This window comes from Lynx rufus, unplaced genomic scaffold (assembly GCF_022079265.1).
Source record: "Lynx rufus isolate CCGP_SWC_20201006 ecotype Redwood Valley unplaced genomic scaffold, mLynRuf1.p SCAF_14, whole genome shotgun sequence".
NCBI classification, from domain to species: domain Eukaryota; kingdom Metazoa; phylum Chordata; class Mammalia; order Carnivora; family Felidae; genus Lynx; species Lynx rufus.
In genome coordinates, this window is record NW_025814828.1 from 18174435 (window position 1) to 18190943 (window position 16509).

Consider the following 16509-nt stretch of genomic DNA (forward strand, 5'->3'; position numbering starts at 1 on the left):
TTATATGCTGTTGAATTCAATTTGCTAGTATCTTATTGAGAATTTTTGCATCCATATTCATCAGGGATATTGGCCTGTAGTTCTCTTTTTTTGCTGGGTCTCTGTCTGGTTTAGGAATCAAAGTAATACTGGCTTCATAGAATGAGTCTGGAAGTTTTCCTTCCCTTTCTATTTTTTGGAAAAGCTTGAGAAGGATAGGTATTATCTCTGCTTTAAATGTCTGGTAGAATTCCCCAGGGAAGCCATCTGGTCCTGGACTCTTATTTGTTGGGAGATTTTTGATAACTGATTCAATTTCTTCGCTGGTTATGGGTCTGTTCAAGCTTTATATTTCCTCCTGTTTGAATTTTGGAAGTGTGTGGGTGTTTAGGAATAATGCCCCTTAACCACTTAGCCCACCCCCCATCCCATAACCCTCTGTTTGTTCTCCAAATTTAAGTCTCTTATGTTTTGTCCCCTTCTCTATTTTTATATTATTTTTTGCTTTCCTTCCCTTATGTTCATCTGTTTTGTATCTTAAAGTCCTCGTACAAGTGAAGTCCTATCATATTTGTCTTTCTCTGACCAATTTCACTGAGCATAATACCCTCTAGTTCCATCCACATAGTTGCAAATGGCAAGATTTCATTCTTTTTGATTGCCGAGTAACACTCCATTGTATACATATACCACGTCTTCTTAATCCATTCATCCATCGGTGGACATTTGGGCTCTTTCCATACTTTGGCTATTGTTGATAGTGCTGCTGTGAACATTGGGATGCATGTGTCCCTTCAAAACAGTATACCTGTATCTATCAGATAAATACTTAATAGTGCAATTGCTGGGTGGTAGGGTAGTTCTATTTTTAATTTTTTGAGGAACCTCCACACTGTTTTCCAGAGTGGCTGCACCAGTGTGCACTGGCACCAACAATGCAAAAGAGATCCTCTTTCACTGCATCCTCACCAACATCTGTTGTTGCCTAAGTTGTTCATGTTAGCCTAACAGGTGTAAGGTGGTATCTCAGTGTGGTTTTGATTTGTATTTCCCTGATGGTGAGTGATGTTGTGCATTTTTTCATGTGTCAGTTGGCCATCTGGATGTCTCCTTTGGAGAAGTGTCTATTCATGACGTTTGCCCATTTCTTCACTGGATTATTTGTTTTTTTGGGTGTTGAGTTTGCTAAGTTCTTTATAGACTTTGGATACTAACCCTTTATTGATGTCATTTGCAAATATCTTCTCCCATTCTCTTGGTAGCCTTTTAGTTTTGCTGATTGTTTCCTTGGCTGTGCAGGAGCTTTTTATTGTTAAAAGGTCCCAATAGTTCATTTTTGCTTTGGTTTCCCTTGCCTCTGGAGATGTATTGAGTAAGAAGTTGCTGTGGCCAAGATCACAGAGTTTTTTGCATGCTGTCTCCTTGAGGATTTTGATGGCTTCCTGTCTTACATTTAGGTCTTTCATCCATTTTGAGTTTATTTTGTGTATGCTGTAAGAAAGTGGTCCAGGTTCATTCTTCTTCATGTCACTGTCCAGTTTTCCCAGCACCATTTGCTGAAGAGACTGCCTTTATTCCAATGGATGTTCTTTCCTGCTTTGTCAAAGATTAGTTGGCCATATGTTTGTGGGCCCATTTCTGGGTTCTCTATTCTGTTCCATTGATCTGAGTGTCTGTTTTTGTGCCAGTACCATCCTGTCTTGATGATTACAGCTTTGGAATACAGCTTGAAGTCCGGGATTGTGATGCCTCCTGCTTTGGTTTTCTTTTTAAGATTGCTTTGGCTATTTGGGTCTTCTCTGGTTCCATACAAATTTTAGGATTGTTTGTTCTAGCTCTGTGAAGAATGCTGGTGTTATTTTGATAGGGATTGCATTGAATATGTAGATTGCTTTGGGTAGTATCGACATTTTAACAATATTTGTTCTTCCTATCCAGGAGCATGGAATCTTTTTCCATTTTTTAGTGTGTGTTTTCTTCAGTTTCTTTCATAAGCTTTCTATAATTTTCAGTGTATAGATTTTTCACCTCTTTGGTTAAATTTATTCCTACGTATTTTATGATTTTTGGTGCTACTTTAAATGGAATCAATTCCTTGATTTCTCTCTGTTGCTTCATTGTTGGTGTATAGGAATGCAACTGATTTCTGTGCATTGATTTTATATCCTGCAACTTTGCTGAATTCATGGATCACTTCTAGCAGTTTTTTGGTGGAACCTTTTGCATTTTCCATATACAGTATCATGTCATCTGTGAAGAGTGAAAGTTTGACCTCCTCCTGGCCAATTTGGATGCCTTTTATTTCTTTTTTCTGTCTGATTGCTGAGGCTAAGACTTCCAATACTATGTTGAATAACAGTGGTGAGAGTGGACATACCTGTCTTGTTCCTGACATTGGGAGGAAAGCTCTTAGTTTTTCCCCCTTGAAGGTGGTATTAGCATTGGGTCTTTCATATATGGCTTTTATGATCTCGAGGTATTATCCTTCTATTCCTACTTTCTTGAGGGTTTTTATCAAGAAAGGATGCTTTATTTTGTCAAATGCTTTCTCTGCATCTATTGAGAGGATCATGTGGTTCTTGTCTTTTGTTTTATTGATATGATGAATCACATTGATTGTTTTGTGGATATTGAACCATCTCTGCATCCCAGGTGTAAATCCCACTTGGTCATGGTCAATAATTTTTTTAATGTATTGTTGGATCTGGTTGGCTAATATCTTGTTGAGAAGTTTTGCATCCATGTTCATCAGGATAATTGGTCTATAGTTTTCCTTTTTAGTGGGGTCTTTGTCTGGATTTAGAATCAAGGTAATGCTGGCTTCATAGAAAGAGTTTGGAAGTTTTCCTTCCTTTTCTAATTTTTGGAATGGCTTCAAGAGAATAGGTGTTAACTCTTCCTTAAATGTTTGGTAGAATTCCCCTGAAAGCCATCTGGCCCTGGACTCTTGTTTTTTGGCAGGTTTTTGATTACTAATTCGATTTCCTTACTGGTTATGGGTCTGTTCAAATTTTCTATTTCTTCCTGTTTCAGTTTTGGTAGGGTATATGTTTCTAGGAATTTGTCCATTTCTTCGAGATTGCCCATTTTATTGGCATATAATTGCTCATAATATTCTCTTATTGTTTTTATTTATGCTGTGTTGGTTGTGATCTCTCCTATTTAATTCTTTTTTTTAAACTTTTTTTTAATGTTTGTTTATTTTTGAGAGAGAGAGTCAGAGTGTGAGCGGCAGAGGGGCAGAGAGGGAGGGAGACATAGAATCTGAAGCAGGCTCCAGACTCAAAGGCATCAGCACATAGCCTGATGCAGGGCTCGAACTCACGAACAGTGAGATCATGACCTGAGTCAAAGTCGGGCACTCAACCGACTGAGCCACCCAGGCGCCCTTCTCCTCTTTCATTCTTGATTTTATTTATTTGGGTCCTTTCCTTTTTCTTTTTGACAAAACTGGCTAGTGGTTTATCAATTTTGTTAACTCTTTCAGAGAACCAGCTTCTGGTTTCATTGATTTGTCCTACTGTTTTGTTTTGGTTTGGTTTGGTTTCGATAGCATTGATTTCTGCTCTAATCTTTATTATTTCCTGTCTTCTGCTGGTTTTGGGTTTTAGTTGCTGTTCTTTTTCCAGCTCTTTAAGGTGTAAGGTTAGGTTGTGTATCTGAGACCTTTCTTCCTTCTTTAGGAAGGCCTGGATTGCTATTTCCTTTCCTCTTATGACTGCTGTTGCTGCATCCCAGAGGTTTTGGGCTGTGGTGTTACCATTTCCATTGGCTTACATGTACTTTTTAATTTCCTCTTTAACTTCTTGGTAAGCCCATTCATTCTTTTTAGGATGTTCTTTAGTCTCCAAGTATTTGTTACCTTTCCAAATTTTTTCTTGTGGTTGATTTTAAGTTTCATAGCATTTGGTCTGAAAATATGCATGGTATGATCTTGATCTTTTTGTACTTGTTGAGGCTGATTTGTGTCCCAGTGTGTGATCTATTCTGGAGAATGTTCCATGTGTACTGGAGAAGAATGTATATTCCACTGCTTTAGGATGAAATATTCTGAATATATCTGTTGAGTCTATCCAGTCCATTGTGTCATTCAAAGCCCTTGTTTCCTTGTTGATTCTCTGTTTAGATGATCTGTCCGTTGTTGTAAGTGGGGTGTTGAAGTCCCCTCCTATTATGGCATTATTATCAATGAGTTTCTTTGTGTTTGTGATTAATTGATTTATATATTTGGGTGCATTTGGAGCATAAATGTTTACAATTGTTAGGTCTTCTTGGTTGATAGATCCCTTAATTATGATATAATGCCCTTCTTCATCTCGTTACAGTCTTTATTTTAAAATCTAGATTGTCTGATATAAGTATGGCTTCTCTGGCTTTCTTTTGTTGACCATTAGAATGGCACATGGTTCTCCATCCCTTTACTTTCAATCTGAATGTGTCTTTAGGTCTAAAGTGGGTGTCTCATAAACAGCATATAGATGGATCTTGTTTTCTTATCTATTCTGTTACCCTATGTCTTTTGATTGGAGCATTTAATCCATTGACGTTTAGAGTGAGTACTGAAAGATAGGAATTTATTGCCATTATGTTGCTTGTAGAGTTGGAGTTTCTGGTGGTATTCCCTTGTCCTTTCTAGTCTTCATTGCTTTTGGTCTTTTTTTTTTTTTCTTTGTCCTTTCTCCTCTCAGAGAGTCCCCCTTGAAATTTCTTGCAGGGCTGGTGTAGTGGTCACAAAGTCCTTTAATTTTTGTTTGGGAAACTTTAAATTTCTCCTTGTATTTTGAATGACAGCCTTGTTGGATAAAGACTTCTTGGCTGCATATTTTTCCAATTCAGTACATTGAATACATCCTGCCACTCCTTTCTGGCTTGCCAAGTTTCTGTGGATAGGTCTGCTGCAAACCTGATCTGTCTTTACTTGTTGGTTGAGGACTTTTTTTTCCCATGCTGTTTTCACGATTCTTTCCTTGCCTGAGTATTTTGTGAATTTGACTATGATATATGCCTTGTTGGTGGTCTATTTTTGTTGAATCTAATGGGAGTCTTCTGTGCTTCTTGGATTTTGATGTCTTTGTCTTTCTCCAGGTTAGGAAAGTTTTCCGCTATGATTTGCTCACATAACCCTTCTACCCCTTTTTCTCTCTCTTCATCTTCTGGAACCCCTATGATTCTGATGTTGTTCCTTTTTAATGAGTCACTGATTTCTCTAATTCTTAAATCATGCTCTTTTGCCTTAGTCTCCTTGTTTTGTTTTTTTTTTTTTGCTTCATTTTTTTCCATAAATTTGTCCCCAATAGCACTCATTCTCTGCTCTGCCTCATCCATCATTGCCACTTTGGCATACATTCGAGATTGCAGCTCAGTTATAGCATTTTTTATTTCATTCTCAGTAGTTTTAACTTCCTTTATCTCCATGGAAAGTGATTCTAGTCTATTTTCGACCCCATTAATATTTATTTTTGAGGGAGGGACAGAGAGAAGGAGACACAGAATCCAAAACAGGCTCCAGGCCCTGCGCTGTCAGCACAGAGCCCGATGTGGGGCTTGAACTCATGAACCGGGAGATCATGACCTGAGCTGAAGTCCGGTGCCCAACTGACTGAGCCACCCAGGGAGCCCTATCTTCCTTTTTTAATGTTTAATTATTTTAAGGGGGGAGAGAGAGAGAGAGTCTGAGAATGAGGGAAAGGGTAGAGGGAGAGAGAGAATCCCAAGCAGGATCCATGTTGTCAGGGTGGAGCCTGATGCAGGGCTTGATCCCATAAACCTGAGCCAAAATCAAGAGTTGGACACCCAACCAGTGGAGCCACCCAGGTGTCATATGTGTATATCTTCTTTAGGGAGGTGTCTGTTAATGTCTTCATCTCATTTTAAAGTCAGTTTGGTTGTGTTCTTATTGTTGCATTTCCATTGACATTTAAACACAGTTAAATCTCTCACATGGTCAGCAACTGCAACAGAAGCAGTAGCAGTAGCAACAAACATATGCATACAACCCAAGCCCCAGACCTTCAGACTCCTCTCTTAACCCCACATCACCTCTGCCTTATCTTTGCTTTCTGTCTGTCTCAGTGTAGAGGCCAAGGGCAGACTGCCCCAAGGTGGGTTACTTTGGTATGAAAATTATTTTGAGCTGAAGGCATTTGAGACCCTATAGGCACCAGAGAAATTTTTGTCTCTCCCTTAACCACACAGAAGAATCTTAATTGGGAGTCTTTCCCTGAATAAGGGTTATTATCAGAGATAATTTTTATATGAATGAAATTTGAAATATGAAATTTTTGTCTCTCCCTTAACCACACAGAAGAATCTTAATTGGGAGTCTTTCCCTGAATAAGGGTTATTATCAGAGATAATTTTTATATGAATGACCCATGTATATTGTAGGGTAAACATCTAATTATCAAACCTCTGCTCTTATTGCCCATGAAGTGTATTTCTTTCCTTTCCCGGATCCCTTCCCCTTTTCTCTTTAGTTCAGGATGACATGTATGTACCTCATCTTGCCTGTCTTTGGAATTTCCACATCTTTGGGGATTCCCTGTATATACACTATTAAATTTGATTTTCTCCTTTTAAGCTGTCTCATGTCAGTTTGATTCTTATTCCAGCTAGAAGGACCCTTGAAGGGGTCAGGAATTCTTGCTCCCTGATAGTAGACAAACTCCTTGATTGAGTTGTTCAGACTTGCTGTCTCTACTTCCCATGCACCTTTTATCCTCCTGAAGTGTAGCTTTTGTCTCCAGCCCTCTTTCTTTTCCAGCATCCCCAGACTTATAAAATGGCAGCAACATTCACCTAGTTGCCCTTGCCTAAAGCCTGGGAAGTAATCTGACTCTGCCCCCTTGCTCACCTCCCCACATAAAGTTAATCACCCGGTTCCATTAATTTGGTCACTGAGTGTTTCTCAATTTACCCACTTGTCCCCACTCTGATTTCCCCCTCCTTAGTTAATTTGGGAAGATATTATTTCTTCTTTTATATGAAGATGATGGGAAGGTTGATGTGCATTGTTATGTGATGGGGTCATAAAGACTTACGGGTGCTGGTGACTGCACAGGCGAAAAATCCAGTCACTGGAGATTTACTTGTCATTTTAACATCCTCCTTGTGTGGACTTTCTGTTTAAAATAGTGACTTCTCCATCTCTCTGTTGGTTAACTTTTACTTCCCTGGCATTTTCCTCTCATTTATGAGGCACACCTCTGTTGCTCCTAGAAGTTCTGAGCTCACAGCTGTCATTTAGCTCTGTGGTTGCGTCTTGGCTCTGAACCTCCTTAGCTATAAGAGCTGGATCAGATCATGGACTCTCTTGACTCTTATTTTCTTTATCCATAAAATGAGTGGCTTCCCCTAGACCAGTGGGTCTCCATGCTGGCTGTAAATTACCATCATTTGGGGGGCTTTTGGAACTCTCAACCTAGGCTGCACACTGGAACAGTGACATTAGCATCCTGACTTCTCACCCTCAGGATTGTTTAAAGCTCCCCCCAGAGATCTCAATGTGTAGACAAGGTTGAGAACCATTGATTTTATGATTTTAAAGGGCCTCAGCTCTGCTGTTATTTCGTGTTTTTAGTCATGCCCCAATCCCAAGTTGAGATTTCCCTTAATGTTTTTACTAAGTTGGTAAGAAATAGCTGTGAAATTCCCCCCCACCCCCTTCCATCTGCTGTTTGTTCTTATTTACATACGATGGAACCCAGCCTACTGATTTACAGTTCTGGTTCCCTACAACTGTTATTGAACTGAAAACATAGCTGAAAACTTATTAAACAGAAAAAAATTATTTTGAGCTTTGTGCCAACAATTCATTATAGAACCAAGGAAACATCTAAACTTTCCTTCTAACATTAATGCTAAAGATGGATTTACAACCCCATAATCTCAAATAAAAATTTTAATTCTGGTGCCAAACCTAGTATTGGTCCTTTCTTGAATATCCTATCAAGAAAATCAAAGCATCTCTGCAAGATAATGGAATTTTGCGGGGTTTGTATCCATAAACAGGCAAGGCCTCCCCAGACCACTCTGTGCGGGCCTCTGAAGGCAAGTGTGAGAATTTTCCTTTCCCTAGTTCTCCCTGCTGACCCTTGAACATAGGAAGAAAAGCCAGGTCAAACACACCATCAGTGTGGGTATGTGGTCCCACTGTTGAAACATTTTAGAATAGGTTTTTCAGAAGACTGCTTTTCTGTAGCAGCCCCTTTTAGACCTACCATTTTATATTTGAAATAACCTAAGACTTTTGTAAGCTGCACGGGAATAGAGAAGAGAGTAGGAGGATTATAGAGAACAGCCAAACATTTGGTTTGACCACTGGCACTAAATTTGGGAAGAACTAGGGTCCTGACATAAGTGTGATTTATACTGGGGAAGTGTGCCTTGGGGTGCTGGCTCTTCATCCCCGTTTTCTTGTTTACAGTATCTCTTTCAGCTGTTTGCTCACTTTTTTTCTGCAATACCCACCTGAAATATACAGTCCATGCCTTTGCTTGTCTTTCTCAAATCCTTATTTAACTATTGAAATTAGTTGCCACCTTGATAAGGATAGCTTAATTTTAGGTATAGGGAGGTCAGTTATTAGTGACCTTTGGTGAATTCCTTTCCCCATATAATCATTTTACAACTGGATCATCAAATTGTCCTCTGCAAAGGAATGATTCTTTATCTTCTAGTTGGGGGGGAAAAAGGCATTTTCCTGGAGAAAGAAATGTTGCCAGAATTTGGAGTCAAGCTGAAAGGAACCTCTTTCCCAGCATGTTTGGCCCTGAACTATTTCTCATGGCTCAGAAAACCTTGTTTGGGGGCACCTAGGTGGCTCAGTTGGTTAAGCGTCCAACTTCGGCTTAGGTCATGATCTCACTGTTCAAGGGTTCCAGTCCCACGTCAGGCTGTGTGCTGACAGCTCAGAGCCTGAAGCCTGCTCTGGATTCTGTGTCTCCCTCTCTCTCTGTCCCTCCCCTGCTCATGTTCTGTCTCTCTCTCAAAAATGAATAAACATTAAAAGAAAACCTTACCCAACATGGGGCTTAGATTCACAACCCCAAAATCAAGAGTTGCATGCTCTACTGACTGGGCCAGCCAGACACCCCAGTGTTTTAAAAACAGGAAACAATGTTCTTGTTCACCAGTATTTAAAGATCATACTTCTTACAGGGGCACCTGGGTGGCTCAGTCAGTTAAGTGTCTGACTTCAGCTCAGGTCATCTTACAGTTTGTGGGTTTGAGCCCCACATCATGCTCTGTGCTGACAGCTCAGAGCCTGGAGCCTGCTTCGGATTCTGTGTCTCTCTCTGTCTTTGCCCCTCTCCTGCTTGTGGTCTGTCTCTCTCTCTCTCAAAAATAAATAAAAACATGGGGCGCCTGGGTGGCGCAGTCGGTTGAGCGTCCGACTTCAGCCAGGTCACGATCTCGCGGTCCGTGAGTTCGAGCCCCGCGTCGGGCTCTGGGCTGATGGCTCAGAGCCTGGAGCCTGTTTCCGATTCTGTGTCTCCCTCTCTCCCTGACCCTCCCCTGTTCATGCTGTCTCTCTCTGTCCCAAAAATAAATAAACATTGAAAAAAAAAATTAAAAAAAAAAATAAAAAAATAAAAGAAAACCTTGTTTGTAACTTCTTAGTTTTGACCTGTCTCTTTGGGTATTTCCTTATAGATGGAGGAATTGATTGAGGGTGTTCGCTGGGCCTTTATTGACATGCTGGAGAAAGAAAATGAGTGGATGGATGCAGGGACAAAAAGGAAAGCCAAAGAAAAGGTAAGGATTCTTTTGATAAAAAAATATGACTTTTGATTTAATGGATTTTTATGCTCAGTATTGTGTACTTGATTAAAAAATTTTTAATGTTCATTTATCTATTTTATTATTTTTATTTTTGCTTACACTGTAATTTTATTTTTTTAATTATTTTCTAAATATAATTTATTGTCAAATTGGCTAACATACAGTGTATACAATGTGCTCTTGGTTTTGGGGTAGATTCCCATGGTTCATCCCTTATATACAACACCCAGTCTCATCCCAACAAGTGCCCTCCTCAGTGAAATATTCATTTATTTTTGAGAGAGAGAGAGAAAGTGGGTGCGAATGGGGGAAGGTTAGTAAGAGAGGGAGATAGAATCCGAAGCAGGGTCCAGGCTCTGAGCTGTCAGCATAGAACCCGACGGGAGGCTCGAACTCAGAGCACAGGATCATGACCTGGGCTGAACTTAGATGCTTATCTGACTGAGCCACCTAGGCACCTCTTCTGTACTTGATTTTTTGTATTGACTGAGCTCTTGACTCTGAATGACCCCAGAGTTAGGTGTCTGTTTTGGGATGAATACATAGATTTCATCACTAGGGGGTAAGAGAAAATAAGATCTGCCTTTTTCTTTTCTCAAACTGCATTTCAAACACCTTGTAATGCAGCCTTGCCTCCTCTCTTAATTGCTATTTCTACGAGCCACATGGCCTGCTGCCTAGCGAATTTTGCCACAAACCATCATTGGCTGTGGCAGAGTGCAGAGCAATGGGGAGCCATGGGGAGCAGCTGGCAGAAGAGCCCTCAAGGCACAAAGAAGAAAAACCCATACTGGCTGTGTGTCCTTCTGCTCTGTGCACAGTGTGTGCAAATGTCCTCTGGAAAATCTTTCCCTGTAACCAAGCAGGTCTACTTCCTAACCCATCACTTTGCTCTGATGATCCAAATAGCATGCTTATAAACTGCAGACCGCTGGTAGAGCATTGTGTCAGAATACAAAAATGTTTAATAGAAGTGGACATTCAGTGGGCCTTGTGCAACAAGAGAAAGGAATAAGTGAGAGATGTATTAGTAGCCATGCTGCTGAAAAAACAAATAATCGGACTCATCTTCAATTCTAGGTGTTGGGATGGAGCTGGAGCTCAGGTGGGTAGGGAATACTTGCTACATTCTTAATGGATGCTTCTCTGTGTCTGAGAGACTCTGAACTAGCAGCACTTCTTTTTTAGAGATGTATTTTGAAACTTTGCTAATGACAGTAATCCCCTGGGATGCCTAAATGCTCTCTAGCTTTCTGGGCCCCTCCCCTGCAAGGTTTGATTTAGTGGATTGAGGGTGCAGTTTGAACATTTGTGATTTTAGCCAGTCTCTCTGGTGATTTTTAGTGCTAGGTAGGCCTGGGTAACATGGCTGAGAGACATTCTGAGTCATGCGAGAACAGATATTTTTGCCCTATGGTCACAAAACAGAGGGAGAAGATAGGGCAGTGAAACTACTCCATATGATACTATAATGGTGGATACATGTTGTCATACATTTGTCCACACCCATAGGAAGGGCAACACCAGGAGTGAATCCTAACAGAGCCTATGGATTCTGGGTGGTAATGATGTATCAGTGCAGGTTCATTGATTGTAACAGAAGTCCCAGTCTTTTGGGGAATATTGTTAATGGGAGAGGCTATGCATGTGTCGGGGTTGGGTTTCTTGGGCAATCTCTGTGTTTTCTTCTCAGTTTTACTGTGAACCTAAGCCTGCTCTAAAAAAATAAAGCCTATTAAACAAACAAACAAACAAACAAACCCAAAGAGGGTAGCGTTCGTGGAATGCTTAGCCTTATTGAAATGAGAATGTGCAGAGGTTTAGCAAGGGTGTTTTCTAGAGGTTTACTACTCCTGAAATAGATAAACATTGCCATAGATATTTTTGTCAATAGACGTGAAAAGGCTGTTCAGTGTTTACAGTGAAGAAACAACTTGGGTGGCCGAGGGTGGCAGGTGTTGGAAGAAGACAAAGGTTAGGTTGGATTTTTTCCCTTTGAGAATCTGTCAAAGCTGTCTTAAGTCATGTAAGGCACAAGCTGATGAAGGCAGGAGCATGCGGGCTGTTGATGAGAAGTTTTCCAGATGGTAGATGAAACTTTTGGCACCAACATATTGTTGTTTTTTGAAGGCTTCATTTTCTGGGCTAGCTTGTGATATCTGGAACACAATTTGTCTTGCACTGGGCAGTTGAGAACTCAGAGCACTGGGGACTCTTGATCCTAGCCTGACCCCTCATGGACCCAGGGTCACCTGTATGGAGGGCAGGGTGGAGTTATGAGGGATGAGTGTGTGTTATGAATGGATAGATACCAGAGGAATGTTCTGGGGACCACAGCGACTTCTTTGGGAAGTATGACTGGTTGCCTCAGGGGGAGATTTTCTGAGTTGCATAAAGCAGTAGGCACCTTATAGTTGGGTCTTCTAGGCAAATGGCCCATGGGTCCTTCTTGAAGGCACATTATTCTCAATTCTTCTAGTATTAGCATGTTCTTGTTTGCCCCTGAGTTGCTCTCCAGTCTTCTATTTTATTTCGATGAGAGCTGTCACTTTTTCTTCTAAAAGTACTCTTTGAACACTCTGCTTTCTTTGAGCTGAGTTCAACCTGCCAGGAACTCAACTAGTTCCTTGACAGGTAGAAATATCAAAGGGAATTTTCCTCCTGGATCTCACCAGGCTCCCTGAGTATGTCATTTCAGAGTTCAGGGATGTTCCTTTAATAAAAGGCAAGAAAGAGGGAATGTTTTCCAAGAATTTTCAGCAGTTCTCCAAAACATGTCAGGCCCTGGACCCCAGAAGATGCAGATTTTCTTTTGCTAAATTAACGAACATGCAGTTCTGGAAATGACCTCTGGGCGGAGCTCATAGACTCACAAAGACAACATTTTAGGAAGCTGAAGGCATTTATGCAGCTTTCTGCTCTGGGGTTGTTTTTGAAAAATTATTTTTTTCCTTGCCCTTTTCCTCTGCTGTCCTCAATTTGATTGCCTTTTAATAGTCAACAAGAAAGGAGAGGTTCTGCCTACTAATTCCTTGAATCTTAGATGGAAATCTCTGAAGATTTTAGGGCTTTGTCTTTCTGATATTGAATAGCCTCTGCATTAAGACGGGATTCGCCTGCGTTCAAAGTGGAGGTGAATAATTCGCCTGCTCTTCCTGGTATGACTTGGCACTGTTCTTTGGGCATGTGTTGTATGCAGTATATCACCCAGGCGGAAGATTTCTCATCAATAATAGTGCCCACACTGGGCCAATGCTGAGTCACTTGGCAACCCATTGGGAAAGCTGGAAGAATGTTCTGATTTGCAAGTGGGAGAGGCTTTTCTTTCTCTCACCATGAAGCTCTGGACCGCAGCAAATGGCAGCACCTCCTATATTGGGTGTTGACCTAAGCATTCCCTAGTACCTGGCCTCCTGAATGGGGAGGGCCTAGATACCTGCAGTGGGTTGAGGCCTAACACCTTGAGTTGCGTGGAATTGACCCTGGTTTCCAAATGGAAGTGTGGGGATGTGACTTTGTCGTGTTCTTCACTAGGGGTGATCACTATAAAAGATAAACGAGGGTGCTTCTGCCCCTGTGAAAGGTAAATTTGTTATCTCAGTCTCCCTGCCTTTCCCTTCTCATCTCTTAAGGGGTCATGAGTGGTTTAGTGTTGTGAAACTGACAATGTAGGTTTCAACTGGAAATTTAACATCATGAAATAAGCACCAATTTTTCTTCAGGATTCTGTTTCCTGCAAGCATATGCTTTAACTGTAAACTAGCAGCAAAGGACAGGAAGCCTGTTATTTTTTCGGTTATCATAGATGTGGAATGAGTGTAAGTAAGGTGATACAAATTATGTTGGGGGGTGTCTTCTGGAAGATTTGCCTTTTCAGAACAGAGTATGAAGATCTCAAGGTCACTACATAGCGATTCTGAGGCCTGGCAGGAAGGGATGCAGCACTGCCTTTGGCTGCCCTAGTGGCAGGAGCAGGGCTTCTGCTGGCAAGGTCTGTGTCAGATCAGGAGGAGCAGCTTCCTCACTTCAGCTGGCCCCCACCTAGTTTGAATTCTGTATCCAAAGGCTGGATCCTTTCTGAGATACTTGTTTGTGCTCTTTGCTCCTGGGACCTGTGTTTGCCTGGCCACCCATCAAGAAAAAGACCTAGATGGAACTCCTAGGAAGGCAGTCTCCTTAGGATGCTGTGAGTGGCCTTAACCTTGGCCATAGTAGGTGCAGAGGGTTCCTGGAAGTGTACTACATGGCCCCATTGCCACAGGCATGTGACTCCCAGGCACAGGCTTTGAGCAAGTAAGAAGAGTTTTCCTACAGAGGGCCAAACAAAAGTGTATCTCACCTCTTTGGCTTTGTCTCTGTTGGGGAGGAAAAATGGTCTTTCCTTCTACCCTTCTAACTACTTGACTGGGCCCCCTGTAACAAAAGATAGATAAACAAAAGACAATCAAACTGAAGTTTATTAACATGTGTATCTCATACATACCTTAGAGAAACTCAGAATAATGAATAACTCATAGAGGTGGCTTAGAGCCCTGGCTTACATAGGTAGCATCTTTAACAAAGAACGCTAAATTTGCAGAGAAATGAAAAAGGAAAGAGGTTTTAGACTTCCAAGGGCAGCAGATTGTGGGAAGGTAAATATATGGGAAACAAATGGTAGTTAATGAATACAGGATAGTTAGTGAAGTTTGTTGCCTGGATTACTCTGGTGTTATCTCCAGGCTGATAGTTGTCTTTGGTGATTCACCTTTGTCCTTCCTGGTAGAGAGGGGAGAGGTCATTAGAGATGCAGATTCCTGGGTCACCTCACACCTGCTGAGCCCTGGGGTGGTGGTGGGAGGCCCAGTGCTGTGCCATTACCATTTCATTGCACATCTGTCTGACCTCCAGCTGCAGGCACCTGCACTTTCCCCAAGAACTTTCTCTTACTATTGGAACCTGCCATGCCACTCATACAGAGAGGGTCCAGTGGTCTGGGGAAGGAGCACACCCAATGACTGATGGGAGTTGCTGTGCATGTGGTGCAGCCCGCTCCTCCCTCAAGTATGTGTTCAACATGGGCTTCCAGAGTTCCCCCAATGGGGTAAGCTCGGCTTGCTCACATGGGCAACTGGCTCAAGAACCTTTACTGACAGCCTGCCTTGCTCTGCTCACTTCCCCAGTCCCTTCCTGGTGTTTAATGTTTCTTTCACTTGCAAGATGAACTGCTTGTACTCCAGTCCTTGCCTCAGGGTCTGCTCTTGGGGGCCCCGAACTAGGGCGTAGCCCCTGGGATATGTGCTCTTTCTGTCCTTCCTGAATGCACTTCACTGCATTTCCATGCGAGCAGCACTTCAGCAAATTCAATTCCACAAACAGTTTCAGAACCCATGATGTGTCATGTGCTGGAGTAGTAGCTGCAGGTTCAAAGATGATTAGTGGTTTCCTTTACTTGGGGCTTTCACTCTTCTGGAAGAGGATAGCAGGAACATGGGTGCTGAGCAAATGGGAGAAATTTTAGTTAATGCAATGGAGAAACAAAGTGTTCCTGGCTATCACTGTAGGGGAGGAAGATTCTAAGGAGCCCAAACCCCCTGTGGGGGCCCTTTACTCAGGCACTGCCCTCTCTCTGTCTCCCTTCTCATCTCTGCCTGTGTCCTTGTAGCCTGTGGGTAAGGTCTCTGGTGGCTTTTCCTTGCAGGTCTCAACAGCTCTGCACACAGCTCACTTTCCCTTGGTATCTTCACTCTTGCTTCATTTCACATTTTCGTTTTAAATTGTTCCATGGAAAAGAAGATAGGGAAGTGCTTTTGTCAAACTGTCTCCTGACCTTCCCTGTTCCAAATTCAAGACTGTTTGCATGCGCTTGAGAATGTGCGGTTCTTGGCTCTACTCGACTGCTCCCCTGGGGACACACAGCATATAAACCTATTTCAGCATCCCTCCCCACTCCCTGTAGATCCCTGGCTCACATGTACTGCCATCTTGAGCTCGCTGGCTCTCTCTGACTCCATCTCTCTGCCTCCATGTTTCTCTGTCTCACATTGCACATGTTGGCCAAGGTAGTAGCTTTCATACTTGTATCTCTTCTCACTGGCCTCAACGGGAAGTACAGTATAGACGTTAAGCCTCTAGACTGTGGAGAAAGACTGCCTAGGCTCTCAGCCAGTGTCTGCCCCTTATTAGCTGTATGGCCCTTTGGAAGTTACTTACCCTCTCTGACCCTCAGTTTTTACATCTCTAAAATGGGAAGATTAGTATCAACCTCAGAGATTTGTTTATGACATGCTCATGTACTTAAAGTACTTAGAAGGGGGCCTGGAGCCTGAGAAAGTCTCTCCACCTGCATTCAGCTGTTTCTTCTAAGCTGCTGTCCCGTGGGAGAGGAGAGGCTTTGGTTGCACTGGCTGGTGAGGAGAGAGCAGTGGGAAGTGAGGTTCCTTGTGTGTATCTGGGTCATTGTGTTTTCCTTTGTTAGGAAGGTCGGTGACAGAGGCCACAGTCTCTGAGGTACCTCTCCTACCTTACGTGTCCTGATGCACCACGTCAGAGCACTGCCCTTCTCCTTACCGCACCCCCCACAGGGCAAGTCATAGTGAACAGCCCCTGCTGAGAGGGTGATGGGGCAGTACATTGCTTTTCTTTGTGGGTTTCAGATTTTCTGTTTTCTTTTTCTTTGTTTAAAATTTTTTAAGTTTTTATTTATTTATTTTTGAGGGAGGAGCAGAGAGACAGAGGGACAGAGAGAGAATCCCAAGCAGGCTCCAT

The 16509-nt window shown here is 42.1% G+C and overlaps 1 protein-coding gene across 1 annotated transcript in view; it reads left to right on the forward strand.

Annotated features, from left to right (window-relative positions):
- PHEX (phosphate regulating endopeptidase X-linked) overlaps positions 1–16509 on the forward strand; it is a 220773-nt gene that overhangs the window by 102218 nt on the left and 102046 nt on the right. The window contains exon 14 of the mRNA XM_047076000.1: positions 9634–9735. Within this exon, the coding sequence (XP_046931956.1) occupies positions 9634–9735 (102 nt within the window). The remainder of the gene's footprint in view (positions 1–9633; positions 9736–16509) is intronic.